Source organism: Hydra vulgaris, chromosome 08 (genome assembly GCF_038396675.1).
Source record: "Hydra vulgaris chromosome 08, alternate assembly HydraT2T_AEP".
NCBI classification, from domain to species: Eukaryota; Metazoa; Cnidaria; class Hydrozoa; order Anthoathecata; family Hydridae; genus Hydra; species Hydra vulgaris.
The window spans coordinates 32,580,095-32,600,000 of record NC_088927.1 but is presented as its reverse complement, the minus strand read 5'-3'; the positions used below and the strand labels follow the sequence as shown (position 1 = coordinate 32,600,000).

The 19,906-nt window shown below is 28.5% G+C and overlaps 1 protein-coding gene across 3 annotated transcripts in view; it reads left to right on the top strand.

The window, feature by feature from the left end:
- The window catches only part of LOC100202102 (uncharacterized), a 42,608-nt gene extending 25,947 nt beyond the window's left edge, over positions 1-16,661 (top strand). For 2 of the 3 annotated variants that reach the window (XM_065803446.1, XM_065803448.1), the window contains 4 exons: positions 2,254-2,335; positions 5,244-5,275; positions 5,528-5,640; positions 16,321-16,661. In XM_065803446.1, coding sequence (XP_065659518.1) covers positions 2,254-2,335; positions 5,244-5,275; positions 5,528-5,640; positions 16,321-16,417 — 324 coding nt within the window. In that variant the 3' untranslated portion in view covers positions 16,418-16,661. Of the gene's footprint in view, positions 1-2,253; positions 2,336-5,243; positions 5,276-5,527; positions 5,641-6,000; positions 6,068-16,320 lie in introns of those variants that run through there. The other variant, XM_065803447.1, reaches the window with a different exon arrangement.
- The last annotated feature ends 3,245 nt before the right edge of the window (positions 16,662-19,906 follow it).

Here is a 19,906-nt window from a genome sequence, read left to right as displayed (position 1 = left end):
TTAAGCATGAGGTAACATAACATCTTTCAGGATATTTTTATACATGAAACGGTCCATTATTTCATCGTTTCGATGTATTCGGCCTAGACCGTTAGCAGAAAAACACCCCCAGACCATTACATTGCCTCCACCATGCCTCACGGTCTTATGGTAGTAACCTAAATCGAGGCGTTTTCCGGCCAGTCGATGTACACGGCAAATGCCATCGCTCCCAATGATGTTGAACTTCCATTCATCACTAAACAGGACAGTTCGCCATTTCTGCACATTCCAGTTAATATGAGATACAGGCAGCTCTAATTGCTTTTGTATCTCGACTGATGATATCCAGGGATCCTTCTTGACGGATCTGACGATCATAGAATCCTCTTTAGAAGTGGTGGAACGCAATCTTCCACCTTTGTTATCTGCTGCCAACTTGCCCGTAGAATGATATTTGGAACATTGTCTTGATATGGTCCATTTTTTCACGCGATATTTATCACAAATACTTTTTTGTGACATTCCACTTACGTAATCACTAATAATATTTTTTCTTAGTTCCAATCCAAGACTGTCGGGAGCCATTTTTGCACTTGAAGTCATAAAAATAATAAAAATAAATAATCACACTTCTCAAGGCTTACCGTGTTACATTTACCTTGTGATGATACAATAATGCTCTGTGAAACACAACGTCTTGGTTGCATGTGGATTGTATTGATGTAATGAAACACTTGTTGTATTTCACTTCTTGTATTGATGTTCTTCGATAAAACACTTTGATAAAACTCACTTCGATAAACTGTCTTGATAATACTGACTGATTGACTTCCATATACTGACTGAATTACATGTCGATTTACATGTTTCTTATATAGTAAAATGAACCTGTGTGAACCTGTTCTGGAAGATTCTAGATGCGTCTGGATGCTTCTGAATGTTTCTGGATAATTCTGGATGCTACTGGATGCTTCCAGATGCTTCTTCTGGAAACTTCTGTAAGCTTCTGCATGCTTCTGGAAACTTCTGGATACTTTCTTTAATTATTAAAAAACTCCCGTGACGTTGACACGGACCAGACTTAAGAAAATGAAACAAACCAAAAAAGTTGCACTTGTTTTGTCCGCTGCAAAATGGCACTTGTCAACGAAATTCTGCCTGTGTGCTGTCACCTGTCAGCTGATTGCTCATGTCATGGCATGCTATGACTCCAGACTCCTGAACTGTTTGCTGTGGTAGTATAGTTCGTTTCGTTTTTAAGACATGTAAAATTAGGAACACTTTTTAGCATTGTTCGATGTTGGTTGCAAATGTTTTGTCCAATACTGTATATATATATATATATATATATATATATATATATATATATATATATATATTTATATATATATATATATATATATATATATATATATATTATAGGTATTTATTAAAATATAGAACTCTTAGTTGCATGTAATCTTTACACTTTTGTATGTATAAAAAAAAACAATTTAAGTGTTTTTTTTTATACATACAAAAGGAACAGTCATCATTTCAATAAAAACTGCAAAATAACAACTTTAGGAATTAAAAGTTTTTGCTTTTTAATTTTTTATTTCTTTGTTTTACATTTAAGTATACATTTGTTATTAGGTTCAGTTTTTTTGGTTAAGGTAGGCATTTTTCTATGAAATTAAATTATTTGATAATATTTCTATTTTTTTCCTTGTCTTTTTATCTTTTTCAATTTTGTAATAAAGTTTATAATTTTTCAGGGAAATTTATGCATAATATAAAAGAAAAAATATATATATATATAAGTATATATAAGTGCAGGTTTAGGTTGGCACACTATACAAGAAACTATATCTACAAGTGCAAACTTAGGTTGGCTCAATACCAATATATTTTGTTTCATATTGGTATTATATACTATACTTTTTTATTTGCTGATTATATTTTGAATTTAAATGTTTTAAATAGGAAGATACTATCTATATAAGAAAAAAATTTATTAGTATGCCAAAAAATGAAAGTTTTTTATATAAAATTATTTTCTTTTTTTTTTCTTCTTCCAAAAATTTTCTGAAATAAAGTAGAGTTGTTTCAGACACCTCTATTTATTTCAGACACCTCTTTAAGTATGTGAAATTTATTTTTGCTATTAAAAATTAAATATGAAGTAGATATGTATTAAAACTAAATACAAAGTAGTTATATATCCTGATGGTTTAGATTGTGTGGAACTAGTAATTAAAAGGTAATTATTCTCCTTCTTTATTTTATCAGGTTGCGTTAAATGGGAAGAAAATTGTAAATACTGTTGACTTTACTTTTTGCAATTTCAGAAGTTATGAACAGCTTTTAAAATGTGAGTTCTTTTTAATAAAAAACTCAAATGAGTAAAAATTTTTTTTTTTTACAGAATGTCCTATAATTTTTACAGACTATCCAATAAATGTTATAAACCAATTATTTTAAAACAGTTTATCTGTTCTTCTTAAAGTGGTTTTAAGAAGTTTTTTTCATCGATTCCACAAGAGACTTGGTTTCTTCTGGAGTGATTTTCTCCCATGCTTTGACTATTGCTGTATTTAGATAATTTTGTCTTCTGTAAGCCCGATCTTGAATTTTCCGTTCTAGAATGTACTACAATGTAGTACATGTAGTACTAGAATGTACTAAATGCTCAATCGAATTAAGGTCGGGGGACTGGGCAGGCCATTCCATTACATTAATATTATTTTTTCGAAAAAATTCTTTGTTGCAATGGCAGTATGTTTTGGGTCATTGTCCTGTTGAAAGATGAAGTTGTTTCCAAATCTAAATTTACGAGCAGAGGGTTTCAAATTTTGCTTTAAAATGTCTATATACAAACTGGCGTTCATAGTTGATTCAATGAAAGTTAATTTGCCAGCTTCTCGCCAAGCCATTGATCCCCACACCATGACATTTTCACCACCGTGTTTTACTGTTCCTCTCATGAAACTCAATTTGTATGCCTCTCATTGTATGTCATTCATTTGTATGTCTCTCATACTGTTCCTCTCATGCAACTCAATTTGTATGCCTCACCTTGTTTTTGCCAGACTTTTTGGTGTCCATCCGAAAAGGTCAGGTTAAATTTGGGTTCATCATTCCAAATTACTTTCTTCCAATACTCAATAGTCTTGTCTGCATACTTTTTTTCAAATAATAATTTTTGTTTCATATGTCTTAGAGTCAAATAGGGTTTTCTGCAACATAGTCTACCATGAAATCTTTGCTCTAATTCTATTTCGGATAGTTTGAGCTGAAATCATGATTTTGTGGTTGTGTTAACTTTATCTGCAATCTTTTGAGCAGCTTCAAATCTGTTTTCACTTGTAAAATAATGTTTCTATCAATAGCAGCAGATGTTTTCCTTTTACCGCCTCTTCCTGATATATTGGTTGTAGTCCCATTCAAATTATGCTTTTTATAATGTTGCCGACAGTTCAAAAAGGGATTCCAGTCTGTTTATTAACTTCTCTGTAGGTCTTGCCACTATTTACCAAATCCACTAACTAAACTAAGTTTCTTTGAGAAATCTTCCAATGTCATTTTACAATGAGCGTGTTGCTATAAATTAATCAATTTTATTCAGTTAATCAAAACTTGTGCGTTACAAATATGTTACATATGAACACATCTTATGTGGTACATATGTAAATATAATTTTAGACTTGAACTTACCAAAATTTTATTTTTTTTCCCACAAAAATTCAAAAAAATACTAAATAAAGTTATTGTGCCATTTATTTTTTTGCTTCCAATATAACACCTGTGTGCTTTTAATGTTTTTAAAAACAATAATCCTTTGGTAAAATCGTGCACAAATACATATAAAAATCTTCATAATAGTAGTACTCTTTGATGTACATTTACATTTTTTTACAGTTTTTAAAAAATATGGGAAAACGGATAAGTTAAAAAAAAAAACTTGTGCCATTGATTTTTTTGCCTACTGTATGTGTATATATATATATATATATATATATTCTGTGTGTTTATTAAAGAATACTAATTCTTATTCCTCTGGTTTTTCCTCGTATATTAGTAAAAAGTTTATATATAGAAATTAATAGAATATTCAATCAAATCCTAGCATCAACTATATTGATTAATAAATTTTGACCATGAACCATTGAAATAAACCTATTTTCCTTTTTAGTTAAAAGAGTTATCTTCTTTTTCACATTAGACTCTTCTTCGTATGCTCATGATTTGTTGATACTGAATGTTGTTGACATGAATTCTTGGTACTGAAAACTTTATTTTTACTCAGTTGTTTGCGTTAAATTTTTATTATCTGTTTATATTGGCAACCATAAAATGAATTTTTCATGTTTTTGTTTTTTTATGAATTTTGGATAACCCAAAAGAAAAGGGACTGCTTAACATTAATCAAAAAAAAAAAGATTAACATTTTTTGGTAGTTTTTATTAAAATGAGAAATTAACACAAAAAATTATTAGCACAAAGTTTCCAGGAAAAAGTGAGCAATTGGAAAATTTAATGACTTTTTATGAATGTTACTATTTTAATTTGGTAAGTTTTAGGGATAAGATTGCTGGATTATTTATAAAAGATTTATTAATCTAAGTGCAGTGAAATATGTATGCATAAAAAGATAAAATTACCAATTATGACTATAATCATTGAAATTTTCAGAGTACGACTCCAATACAAAATTTTTGCAAAATTCTTTGAATTCTTTAAAAAAAAATTATGCAATAATTAAAAAAAAAATTTTTTGAAGGTTAAATATTTTGTATATGCACATGCAATACCGAGAAGTTTTACTATTGGAGTCAGAGTTGCGATTTTGTTTAGCGACTCTAACTCCACAGCCCTGGCATTAACTGAGCATTTCAGTTGTGGCAGGTGTTAGTCATGATACTTTGCTGATTTCTTAACTTTTAGTAGTTACAAAAATTATAAATGAAAATGAAAGTTTACATTGTTATTTTAACTTAATATTAGTTAACTATGTTGTTAACTTTCAGGTTATGAAAATCTACTATAAACCTTCAAATAAGCTAAAATAAAAATTAAATAAAAAAGTTTATACTTAAGAGTTTTGTCTTGTTATTGTAATAGTGAACTTTTGACTTATATTTTTCTTGTTGAATTGCTCTATTTTATATTTTTCTTGTTGAATTGCTCTATTTTTTAATTGATTTGTTATTGTATACAGATTGCATAAAAAATAAAACATTTTTTTTTTAATTTTATATTTCTATTTGTTTTATTTTTAGCAGAAGTTGTTGTCACTGAAAAAGAACAAAAGGTTTTTTGTTATTTATATTTTTGTAAATTATTAGCTAATATTTAAATAATATGTTTATGTGTTAAATAATAAATTAATGAAAAAAATAATAAATAATATGTTTATGCGTTAAATTATTATTGTATTACTATAATTATTATTATTAATTTTATTATTTATTATTATTATTGTTATTATTGATGTTATTATTATCATTTATATCTATAATGTTATTATATTATTGTTAAGCTGGTAACGATTTTATTTTAAAAGGAAACTTTGCGAAAGATAGATGAACATATTTCTGAAGTAGTTTCAGTTGCTGAACCTAGTTCCATTGTTGTAATTGCATTGTGTAATGGTTTCATTCCATCTAAAACAATGAGGTAAACATAAATAACTCACTGAAAGTATTTTTTAAGTAAATTTTTTTTCAAAAAGTTTTAAACTAGGCTATATTCTTTGATACTTTTATAAACTAGTTTTGAAAAAAAAAATTTAATCCACGCTAAGGAGTTAAAAACTTAATTTAAGTTAAGTCGGGAGTTTATCGCTAAACTCATATTTAATCTGGTGTTTAACACAAAGTTTAAAATTCACTTAAAACTCCTTCAAGTTTATATGTGATTTTTTTTTGATAAAAGTTTTAAAATTAGCTATTTTTATGTGTTACACTAGCAAATACCCAAGTCTTTTCACAAATTCTTGTTTTAATAATCAAGGTTCTATTTCCATATTTTGAATAGAGTTGCTGCACCAGGTTCCTGCTGCACCAGGTTGCCTGCTGCACCAGGTTAGATGCTTGATTTTGCTCATTGTTATTGCCGTAGTGATTGTTTCATAAAATATTTTCTTTTAATAAAGATGGTGTAATTTGTGCAGACCTTTGCAAATTAAAGGTTACACCAATCAGAGGAGGATGACAACATGTAGTCAGATAAACTAAATGAGTCTGAGTGCTAAATTGCTAGTAAAATGGACTAGATTTTTTTTATTTATAACAAAGTTATTAATTTTTATATTTTCTGACATTCAACTGCGAGATAAACATCAGTAGTACTATAAATAAAAAATATGGGTAATAATATCTTTGGTTTTTCCTTAGAAGCATAGGATATAATGGCAAATGATAAGTATCTAAGATTTTAGGTAATTTACTTTAGAATGCTCTAGATTTAAAATTAAAAATATTATTTGGGCATAACTAAGAAAAAAAAGGAATCTATTTTTAATTAGTTGATAGAAATTATCCTGTTTTAAAACTCTAAGATGGTTTCTATACACAGCAAAACTTTGACCTAGATTATCCATTTATAGGGACCGTAAAAATCTGGAATTTTTTTTGGATTAACTCATTTTGTTTAGCTCTTCAAAATACTCTTCTCAAAATTTAGGCACTAAGTGTGTATAGCATATGTTTTTTTGTTTGTTTGTTTTTCCTGCAATAAATGCCGGCCTAATGACTATGCCAGCCTATTTCTGAGATTGAAAAAAAATTTTAAAAACAAGTTTCTAAATTAACCCAAACACTTTGATGTAAATAGCGCAAACATTTTAACAACAAAGAAATAAGGTCTTGCTTTGCAATAATTTTCTTATAATCAAGCAGCAATCTGTATTTAAAAGTAAACAAAAAATGTTTTATAATATATAACAAACATAGATATATAAATCACTGGATACGGCATAGGCAGAAAAAATTTAAAGCAGGCAAATTTTACCCTGATGAGGAAGAGTGAGGCAAAAAAAATAAATTTAGTTAAAAACAGCGCATATATTATTCACATATTTACATTTTATATTTCAATTTAAAGTTGTATTTTGCATTTCTTAAATTATAAAGTTATTTTGGAGGCATTTAAAATTCATATAAATTTTTAAGTTAATTTTAGTTTAACGGAATAAATTTACCCAAGATTCTACATAAAAAGATTTTTAAATTAAAAAATAAAAAATCTCTTCAAAAACTCTGCAATGCAAGTTTTATTTTAAAATTTTATTAAAATAGTGACACAAACTCAGTATATAAATCATATGTGGTTTTATATTGCAAGATTTATATGAAGTTTATAAAAGACAAGCTTTGAACATAAAAATATACGTCTATATATAGGTTATACATGCTGTATATATAACTTGCTATAACAAATATATATAAGTATAGTATATTTATGTATAATATACATATATGTTTGTGTACTATATGCTTAAAGACTTGTTATTAAAATGGTCAGTTTATAAGGTGCTTTTGGATGTACAGATAAGTCTGAAGAAGTTTTCATAGGTAGGAATATAGTTGATAAATAAACTATAATATAGTTAATATATTATATTAATAAGAATATTTTGTTTTATTCTGATTAAAATTTTACAAATAATAAACATACATAAAATGAGTAATTCTATTCTTATTTAGAATATATGCAAACTATATTATAAATCTAAATAACAAAGATTGAATTTAATTGTTGAATAGGTTATAAAAACAACGCCGCACCACGTAATAAACAATTTTTTCAGTTTCAAATCATTTTTTGGTATTTAAAATCAGCCATAAGAAATATTCAGAAAGCGCACGCTAAAAGAATCCTAAAATACTGTAAAAAAGAAAAAACATAAGTGCAATTTTGAAAAAAAAAAATTAATACTGGAAAAAGATTTATCGAGATTGCATAGAAAGTGATTCAGACAATTTGCAAACTGTCATCAAGAAGTTGTTTTTTGTTTTTAATGCTTAAAAATTACAAAGAAAACTCATCAGAGGTATAATTCAACAAAAGCACAGATTCAAATATTTTTTTCAAAACTTTGAAATGTGATTGATAGTTTACAACCTGCAGCAATTTTAAGTCTTAATTCTGATATTAAAGAATTTAAAAAAAAATGAAATACAAAACCGAATTAAGATATCCTTTTCATAAAATTAAAATATTTTATTCTATTGTTTGTTTCATCAACTTTTGCATTAACATTTTTTAATATATGATTATTCTAATCATCTGCTTGTCCAAATCACTTAATCTTCCCTGATCTATCAACTACACTCACTATTCCTTAGCTCCGTCTCAGATTTTTTCTCATCTTTTAGAATAACCCCACACATCTATCTAATCATTATATTGTAAAATGTATGACATACACAACAATTCTTTTCATATATATATATATATATATATATATATATATATATATATATATATATATATATATATATATATATATATATATGTATATATATATATATATATATATATATATATATATATATATATATATATAATATATATATATATATATATATATATATATATATATATATATATATATATATATATATATATATATATATATATATATATATATATATATATATATATATATATATATATATATATATATATATATATGGGCAATTCTGCGAGAAAGAGAAAAAAGAAAAAAAATTATTAAAAAACATACTAAACTCCATAACTCTTTTTTTTTAACTATTTAAAAATACTTTTAAGCAAAAATGTTATTTGAAAAAATCATTTTATTACAGCCCCGCAGGTACAAAAATTATATTAGGGGGGCGGTGCAGGATTAAGGAGCTCCGAAGTAGTTTTAAAGACCTTCTTTTTTTTTATTATTTATTTTTTCAGTCAATTTTTTCAAAACTATTTATTTAATAAATTATTAGGGAGGTGGGCAAATGTCCCTGCTGCTATCCCCCGGTTGCTACGGGCCTGTATCCCCCTGCAAATGTCCCCTGGTTGCTACAGGTCTGTATTATACCATAGCATGGCTTTAATGTTGTAAAGGTTGTATAAACGTGTTTTGACGCCTGTTTATAGTCCTGTTGTGTAGCGTTTAAAATCTTATCATATATCCATAATTGAGAAACTTTGATAATGTTATAGTGCATTTTTTTATCATAATATACATAGTTGTTAATAATCATTTATACTATTTTCTCACATTGATTGTGTCGTTTTATTTGTTGTTTTTAAGCATTGAATTTTTCGTTATGACCGTCACGACAGAAAGAATATAAAAATGGTTGTAAAATCTCAAGTAAAAACAATGAAACTCAGTATATAATAACATCAATATGTGCTAAATACACGCACCAAACAAATTTTTTTTTTTTTTTACCTTGCCGTTTGCTGCATTAAGTCTGACGAAAGTATTTTGTTTAGAAGCGGTAAAAAGTAAGCGTTACGATCGTAGAGTCGTAACGCTTAGAATAAGAATTAATTGCGTAGAGTTATTTTTTGAAAAAAGTTGAAGACTTTAATACTGTAACTTTTAAATACTAAATTATATGATAGTGTTTTACATTTCTGAAAAGTTTCAAATCATTTCTATTTTCGGGTCATTTTTAATAGCTTAAAGAGTGTCAAATGTTACGACCGCCACTCTCACGGAATTGCCCAATTATATACTTTATATATATATATATATATATATATATATATATATATATATATATATATATATATATATATATATATATATATATATATATATATATATATATATATATGAAATCATCTTTCAGAACCACTATATTTAACTGTAGATTCAGTTTAAAGAATCAGTTTTTCGCGTGTACAAAAAGCTAAATCATTATTGGTTCGATTAACAGAGTATTAATATTAGCAAAATATTAGGCTTTTAAAGATAACTTTTTCTTTTCCTAATTTAATTGTATGTATGTATTTATACAAAATACATACATAAATAGATTTGTATATAAAATTTATATTTATTCGATTCTTATTACCGGTTTTACACATTTTATTTAATTAAAACAAATTACCTTAATCTAAACAATTTGAATTCTTTGTTAATTTAGGATACACCAAACATTTATAATATAGAATAAATAAAGAAGTATATAAATATGGTTATTGTCTTCTAAAAACACCATTTTTCAGAAAATCAAATTGACTCAATTGAAATATATTGTTAATATTTAGATCATATATTTTATTTGTCAACATAACTTCACTATAAAACAGCTTTTTATCATTGGATTTTCACTCCTCATTATTAATGTGATGCTAATAAATTGTTAACAGACTTGCGCATTTAAGACTAGCAAATTAATCATTTAGAATATATAAGCTAACATACTGAATTTTGGATTTAAGTAATTAAACATTTAATTATTAACGAATTTGTATTTTAACTTTTTGCCTCACTCAAAGTCAATTTTTCAACGAAAGATTAGCTTCGAAATTTTTTTAAAATTATTAGGCTGGGCATGCCTATGCTGTATATAGTAATTTATATATCTATGATAACAAATAAGTAAATTTCCCTTAACCTCTTCTATCCTAAGGCTTTGTAAAGCTAAATCTACTCTGTATCAAATTAAAACAGCTCAAAGTAAGCTTCTGCATTACGAAGATTTTACTTTGAAAAACTTCGAGAATCAAAGTATTTTTCGAACTTCGAATTTCGAAGTTTAAAAATAAGGACTTCGAAAACACGGAATTCGATTTTTTTGAAGTTGAACAAAATGGTCCTTATATATATAATTGCGTATACAATCAAAGTATTTCGAAGTAATGAAATTCGAATTTTAAATTTCCGAAGTTTATATTTTCAAAGTTCAATTTTTTTTCAAAGTTTCTTTAATTAAAAGTTTGCTATTTTTTGCTTATCGCACATTGTATATTGAATAAAAACTAATTAATTTTGAAATATTTTTGTTATGTAAATAATTTTTAAATTAAAGTTAATATCAAGGTTGGCAACGGTTGGAGCGGTGTTTTTTACAAATGAGTAGCCGTTGGTATCAATTTTGTTTACCATTTCATTGAAGTGATTTTTTATATATATATATATATATATTTATATATATATATATATATATATATATATATATATATATATATATATATATATATATATATATATATATATATATTAAATTTAATTAGGGTTTTTCGAGTTTTATTGTAATATTGTTGTAACCAATGAAAAGTAATTAGTAAAATGTTCAACTTAGTTTTTAAAGTACAATCAAAGTATTTTGAAATAATGAAATTTTAATTTTAATTTTTCGAAGTTTATATTTTCAAAGTTAAATAAATGTTTAGCAGATAGTATGGTTTGTTGAGCACTAATTTATAGTTCTAGATTTAGTAAATACAAGTTTTTAACAAAAACAATAGTTTACGACTTTAGCTGATTAAATATCAGAGTAAATAAACAAATTTTCAATATATTATCACGAAACATTTAGCTGTCCAACTTGAAAAAAAACCTCTCTACAAACTAAAAAATGGCTCCTTCAACAAAATCATTGTGGAAAGAGTTTGACAAAACAAAGGCTCCTGATGACGCACCTCCAGGTGAGCGTGATCCTTCTGGAAAGTGTAAGGAATCCGGAAGAATTCTAAAAATGAAAAACTCGTCAACTGACGCTTTAAGGTCTCATTTAAAGTGTCACAAAGGAATTCTTGCATGAGTGGTAGCCTCTGAGCTAGCAGAAACTGAGCAAGATGACGCGAATTCACTGGAACTTCACCAAGCTTTGGTCAATGTGGACGAATATAAAAAGAACCGTGACAGTAAGAAAATTTAAAATACAGGCGGTCCCTGTTATGTGCAATTTTCTTATTTAGCTTTAGATGCTCATAAATAAAGTTTAACTGTTTCAATTTAATTTTTTTTTCAGATTTCATCAACAGTCTATCAAACAACACTCCTCTGAAAACACACAAACAGAAGATGTAATTGCCAGCCCAATCCACACCTAACAATTCAATTGTTGGATACTTTCAGCCCAAAGTTTCAATTTTTGACAAGCGCCAACTTGACTATGATTTCGACCTACTTGAGCTGTTGGTGAGCTGTTCTCTCTCATTCAACATTGTTGAGACGGAAGGATTCAAAAAGTATGTGGCCAAAAGGGAAACCAGGATGACGGTCAAGTCTGCAACAACTTTTTTAAGGTGTGTGTGTGTAAAATTCTTTCCTAGTACAGCATGCTGCTGTCAAAAATAAGTTACTGCTGTAAAAACGTTTGCATGGATAATTGTAATTTGAAACTCTGGCATTATATATATTTAATTGGTTATTATTATTTTATTTTTTAGGCAAAAACTCCCATTGCTTTACGGACAGGTAAAGCAATACATTTCTGAGGAATTGGCTAGAGAACTCAATGACTGTGAAGGCCTTGGGGCTTCGACAGACATGTGGACAAGCAGAAGCAACGATTCTTACATATCTGCAACTCTTCATTTCATCAACAAAAACTTTGAACTGAAAAAGTTTGTTCTTGCTTGCCAGCAATTTAGTGGCCAACATACAGCTGCAGCCTTTGCCAAAGCTTTGGATAAGGTTATGCAAACAGACCTTTCTTTTCTCAGAGCCAGCACTCAAAGGATTGCTGTGCACGATTAGCTAATATAAAGGCTGCAATTGCAGTCTTTATATTAGCTAAAAAACCTTCACAGTCACTTCCTGTTTCTGTCAGTTAACCGTTGTTAACCAGAAGAAATCTCAGTTATTAGTATCAGGTATGTTGCAGCCTTAGCGAATGTTCCCCCATTAATCAAGTAGGAAGCTCTTAGTGTTTTTTTATCATATAGCAATGCAGTTTTATCCCTTAAGCAGTTGTATCCCTTACGCAGTTGTATTTTTAAATGGCAGTAATTCAAAGGCTAAAACATTGTTCAGTAAACCCTTAATTTTTCTCACTGAAAATTGTTATTTTTTACCTTCCATTATTATAACCACGCCATTATTCTTCGCCATTAAATAGTATCGCAGTTAGTTATCGCAGTTAATTCAATTGTTTCGTGATAATTGATAATGCAAGGAATACCAGTTAGAGCACTTTTCAAATGCAACCCATTTACTGATTGTAGCTTCGTCCCAAAGGCTTTCGCAGGAAATACAAAGACGATTGATATGGTAGGGATTACAACTGGCAGCAGGAAAGCACTCAATATTTTGACTAGTAGACATCTTTGTTGTTTTGTTATATTTCTGAGACCGTTTTCGGGGTTTTTTAAGTTTTAAAAGGTTTTTTTCTTCTTTTTTTTTAAACTTTTGTTCTTTAAGAATTGCTGAGTATAATTTTTTTTTCTCTTATAACTTTTCTGGCTTTTTTTTCGCCTACTTTTCTTTTTTTAGCAGCTTGTGTTGCTTCGTCCTGAGCCATTGCAAATAGTTCAGTCATGTTATAACTTGTTGTTCTTTTAGTTATTGTTCCCTTTTCTTTACTACTGGAAAGAGGCTTTAATCTATCTCTAAGCACACTGAGTACTGATTTATTAATATCAAAAGATGCTTGTTTAACGGCATTTTTGATGCTATTTAATTCTTTGAGCAATACTTCTTTTGTTGAAAGTCTATTCGTAGAGTTTTTTGAATTTAATTTATTAGTTTTATCGAGTGAAATTTGAGACTTTCCAGAAAAACAATTCTCAATTTTGTCACTTGTTACATCTTGAAAAATAGCGCCGATTGCAGTTTTGTTTAGAGTTATTTTTGAACGATTGAGTGGAAATATGCCTGTATTTTCAAAACCACTACGTGCATCTTCCGCTTTAAAGCCTTTATTTGCAATAAAGTCTTTTAGCATGGCTGGAAACTGCCGTTTACTTAAACTTAATTAAAAATTTCTAACCAAGTAAACTTTTACAATTCGCTTCCATTTCCCCTTTACTGTTTTAAAAACTCCAACATCTAGTGGTTGCGAAAAATGACTTATGTGAGCTGGCAATCTGAATAAAATTATGTTGTTTGATTCAGATAATCTTATTAATTCAAAATTAATGTGAGATGCTTGGCCGTCTAAAAATAGAATTTTAGATCCTTGAAGTTTGTTTGCTTAGATCCTTGAAGTTTGTTTAGATCCTTGAAGTTTGTTGAACTAATAAAAATTGAACGAAACCATTCTGTCAAATTTTTACTTTCCATCCAACCTGATTTGCTGGTAGAATAATAAACATCAGAAGCACCATCTTGAACCCAAGCTTTCATCAAATTTCAACCTTTGTAAACGACTTGATGATGTAGTCATGTTTTTTATTTGTTGGGGTAAGTTGTTTTGGATTTTTTATTCCTTTTCGACAAACACTTTTATCACAGTTGAGTACATGAAACGGCTTTTCATTTAACTTATGCTCTCGATAAACAGCGTCAACTTGGCTGAATCATTCATCAATAATTGCTGGTTGCGAAGACACCGCTCTTACAGCTTGCATGCTAGTAGCTTTTCTTTCACATATATTTTTCGCATAATTTTTCATGAAACTATTGTATTACTTCGAGTAGGTTTACCGGTCTTGCATAAATGAGTTTGTTTAGATTCCATCAATTAGTTTTTGAAAACATTATCTCATTTTAAGCTGAAGCCAACGTCACTCTTAAACTGTAGGAGTTCAACTTAAGCCTCTCCGTTACTTAGCTCTTCGTTACTTAGCTTATTGCTCTGGGTCTACCAACACCAGCAGCTCCATTTATTCCTTTTAATCTGCAAAAAATAGTTGTTTTAGGAATGTTATAACATAAAGCGGCTTCTGAATATGACATCTTATTATTGATAGTCTCAATACAGAGTTTAATTTTTTTTCGCGATCTTAATTTTTTTTATTAACAAACGTCAAGATAAACAAGACGTTCAGAAATGCATTTAAAAAGTTTTAGTTTTTAAGTTAACGTCGTTAAAATACTATTGTTAAATATTGTTGTTAATTACTTGCACGTAAAAACGCCAACTTTAGCACACAAAATATCTATTCCAAAATCTGTTCGGAATTTAAGAAACGTTTTAATTATGCAGAAAAGTACTGTTTTCAAAATATCTTACGTAGTATTGCTAATTTTTGACTTTATTTTTTCTGATAAATAATCACCATCAAATTCTACATCGAACAGTACGCAGTTTAAATTGTCTTTTTTTTTTTCAAGTCGGTTTTATATTGTTGGTTTTTCAGAGTTTTAAAAAGTGTTTTGCTTGCAATTAAAAAATTTCGTGGCATCAATATACATTCTGAAAATATTTCTTCATATTCTCATTACCCTAGTCTTTCAATTTATTAATCGGTTTTCCTTTTAAAAATTCCACAAAAATAATAGATATAACAATAAGTGAACTAAAGCTGTTCGGAATAAGGGACATCTACAGTATATTGTTAGTCATTTTTAGAATAAAATGAACATCTTAAAAGAAGAAACTCAATTATTTAGTTCTTTTTTATTACTTTATTTCATTCTTTTCCAATTCTAGAATTTATCCACATTACTTCGCTGATTTATCCGTAAATATGAAAATAATTTTCCGCAATAAAAACTTATGGTAATTCAAGTTTACAGTTATAATCTATCATTATCAAATAAATGACAGTTTTTATCTTAATTATATAATTCTAAGTAATTATATAATTTGTTTTTTTTAAGTTTGAAAAGTTGTCAGAGAACACCATTGTCCTTTCTGTGTTTTTAATCACATTTTTTTTTTAAAAAGCTATGCACTTACATGAGTTCATCAAACTTTAAAATGAATAATTGATGAAAATAAATGAATCAATAAAAAGTTTTAACATTTCGTAATTAAATTTTTTTAATATGTGCTTAATTTCAGTTGTTAGAGATGAACAGAGTTGTTAGCGATGAACAGAGTTGTTAGAGATGAACAGAGTTGTTAGAGATAAACAGAAATGTTAGAGATGAACAGAGTTGTTAGAGATGAACAGAGATGTTAGAGATGAACAATAATCTCTTTATTAAATATCTAGTAAAATAAATTAGTGAAATATTTTTTCTACTGGTATTGTATAATTTAAGACAGGTAATTTTACTAATTAACTTAAACAAAAAACAGTCTACATCTTATAACTAAACATTTATTTGTTGTCTAAACGAGGCCCTCAAGTTAAAAAAAAACGAGGTCTTCAAATTATTTAGGTCTCAAAACCTTAAGCCCGAAATGCCTTAATTCGCCTCTGAGTACATGTATTAAATTAAATTCCTAAAAATTGTAAATAAAAGTTTTTATCTTCGGAATAGAATAGTAGAATAGTAAAGTTTGTTTTATAATATTTTTTACTATTTTATAGATTGCTTCGAGACAAAGAGCAGCGAAATTGCGATGAGGTAAAGAATGCAGTGAAAAAAGCAAAACAAGGAGCATGTTTTTTGAAAATCACGCGATAGACTGATAAACATCGCAGAATTAAAGTGGAAAATCACGCGATAGACTGTTTAAAATCACAGAATTAAAGTGTTAAATCACGCAATAGATTGTTTAACATCACAGAGTTAAAGTGATAAATCACGCGATAGACTGTTTAATATCACAGAATTAAAGTAATAAATCACGCGATAGACTGTTTAACATAATAGATTACATAATTAAAGTTAAACATGCTGCATGAAAGAAAATTACTTCACTAAAAAATGAAGTTGTATTTTTTTAAGTTGTTAAAATAATAGGCCGGGTGAATAATAAAAGCAATTGCTTATACTCAGCAATTGGTCAGCTTTACGTGAATAAAAGTTCATCAATTTTGCTTAAGTTTTTATTCACGTAAAGCTGAGCAGTAACTGGGTAAATTGCTTAACTTTACGTGAATAAAAATTTGTCTGAACTTGCTGAAGTTTTTATTCACGTAAAACTGACCAATTTCCGAGTAAAAGCAACTGCTTTTTTTATTCACCCGGCCTAATACGATGTGATTTTAGAAGAATTACGAAGTAATGTAAATATTATGAAGTACATAATACAGAGATGCAGCATTACTGCATAAAATGCTTCATAACGCAATAAAGTCGTGTGTTAAGTTCAACTCATATCACGTGCTGTATAAGCCGGGAAGTCTTTTACTTAGATATCAGTAAGGTAATGTGTATTTTGTTGCGCCTGCGTTGGTAATTAGTGATGCTTTAGACATCGGTAAGAGTTTGATAAAAGTTTCATGTTAAATTACACCTTGTCTCGACCTATGAAAACTCAAGCTTTAATAAGCTTCTTCCGTGAAATATTTGTGATTAATAACTAATGTTCTACAATCATTAGACAATTTGCAAACTATAGTTGTTCCATAAAATTAAATAGTTAAATAGAAACTATTAAATCAGGGGATTAAAAGACTATTTCTTTACAAAACAATTGTTTTAACTATAGGCCGGCGTCTGTTAACAGAAAAGTCTTCTAGAAAAGAGTTTCGTTAGACACATTTAGTAACTAATTTTCGAAAGTGTTGTTTTGAAGATCTAAATGACCAGATATAATACCCAAAAGATCCCAGATTTTTAGAGTCACAATAACCGGATAACTGAGGTCAAACATTTGCCGTATATAAAAACCATCCTTTGATTTTAAGAGAGACGGTTTCAACTAACTAAAAAAAACTTAAGTCTGCTTTTTGTTTAATTACCCCCAAATAAGTAATATTTAATATTTCAATTTTTGTCAGTGTATTCCTCAATAAATTGCCAATATTATATAAAATTTTAGACAATTTATGATATGGGTAACATGACTTCTACACCTTTGTGTTTTTGTGCGCTGTTTTCTTAGAATAATTATCAGTTACCATATTTATGCTCCGCTTTAAAAGAGTATTGTATTTAAAACATAAATATTATTATAACCGAATTTTTTATTTTCATTACTACTGTTAATGCTTATCTCACAGTTTAATGTCCGAAAATATAAAAATAGCAATGATATAATAAAAAAAATTAAACATTTATTCCGTATTACTATCGCAATCGGACTCGGATAGTTTGTCTGACTATTCGTCATCCTCCTCCTTGGGATAGTTATTGTTGCAGACTTTCCATTTGAAAAGATCTGTGCAAATTATAAGCATGTTAAGCAATTATTGCATAACATATTTTTGTGGAACAATCACCACGGCAATAACAATCAACAAAATCAAGCACCAAATCTGGTGCAGCAGGCGATTCCATCCAAGATATGACAATGGAACCTTGATCATTAAACCAACCATTTCCAAAAAGACTTGGTGGATTAATCAATGCTACATGTGATCCTTTTCATATAAAAGCTTCATAATTAGCTCTTTTTATGTGTTGCACAAGAGAATCTTTATTCGGTGGCAACATTTCTTCGCTAAATTTACCAGATTTAAATAATGTGTAATCAGCTACATTAACTGATTCTTTTTGTTCAGCCCCGTATAAATCACAGACATATTTTTCCAGCATATTTATTAGTTCATCAGATGGTGGTACTGAATCACCTAGAGTTTTAAAAGCTTCTAAATATTTTGCTTTTTTCCGTAGGACTTTGAAAGCTATTGCTTTTCCTTTTCCATAAAATGCACTTGTTGAACCGCATCCTAAATAACAACTATTAATATAACTTGAATAAATTAAAAATCTGAATTCACAGTTTTACCCCTTCTAAACATTACAATATTTTCTAAAGAAACAAAAATCGTCACCTGTAAACAAATAAAAGCCAGTCATAGCAATCGAAAAATCTTTACCAAAATCAGGTTTATATTTTTTTATATTAATGATACGGCGTTTACTACCAACAGCAGAATCGAAGTATATAGTTGATGGAAGGCAAGTTGACAGAGCAAACACAAATACATCAGTATCAGGACTACTAATAACAACATTTTGATAGTGCAGTGACGCATGTGATGCATATAAAATCAACCTAGTATCAGCTTCTTCGTGGTCACTGGCAAGTTCATGAACTTCACTTACAACAATAAGGTTGTCAATTGACTGAATTTTGTTACACAAGTTCGTGTGTGTTACGTAGAGAGTTATGTTGCCAAGAATTTGTGGATCACACTCACACCATGACATATATAGAAAATTTATTAGCTCCTCTTTATTTCGTCCGAGAGAGTTTTTTTCATTGCTTTGGTACCTGTTGAGTTGCGCTATAGATGGTAAATGCTTGTACACCAGATTGTGCACTTTTTTCTCTTTCAGCATTCTTTGTGCTAATTAATGGGTAGCAATCAGATACAAATTTAACACGAGATGATTTATGGTAATCAGTTAATATTATTACTTGTTAAAGTACTTCAAAAAAAAAAAAAAAAAAAAAATGAGTAGCCTCCTCGACTGTAGTGGCCTCCCTCGGGCCTGTGGGAGGTGAATAATCTAAAAAAAAAAAAAAAAAAAAAAAATTTGCTAGCTCCTTGAATGTGCCCGCTATTGCTTTTAAGCTTTGTAAAACTGTCATAGCATCAATGAGTAGCGCGTTGTCTGTAGGAATAGTGGTCACAGTAATATCATTAAATTTTGATTCAATAACATTTAGTAACTTGGCTTTACATGTTTTTACAAGTGACCCTGTGATTGTCGATAAAGGATGGATACACTCTCAATGAATATGCTAAAATTGCCTTTACATCGACTTCTCTATCTTTACCAATTAGCACTAGCCTAACAAATAAGTCTCTGTTATTCTTTAATGTAACTAGTTACCTGCTTTAAGCTAATGTAACTAGTTACCTGCTTTAAGCTAGCAAATGTTTTCAAACTATTTCGCTTTATTGTTGAAAATATATCAGGATTTTCACACAACAGTTTCTCTTTTACGAATGAGGTAAATTGTTTATCACCTATATCATGGGCATTACGAAGATCAGATTCAATATCAGTGGGAGCAATAGAACCTGTTGAGATATTGAGTAGTTCTTTGCTTTC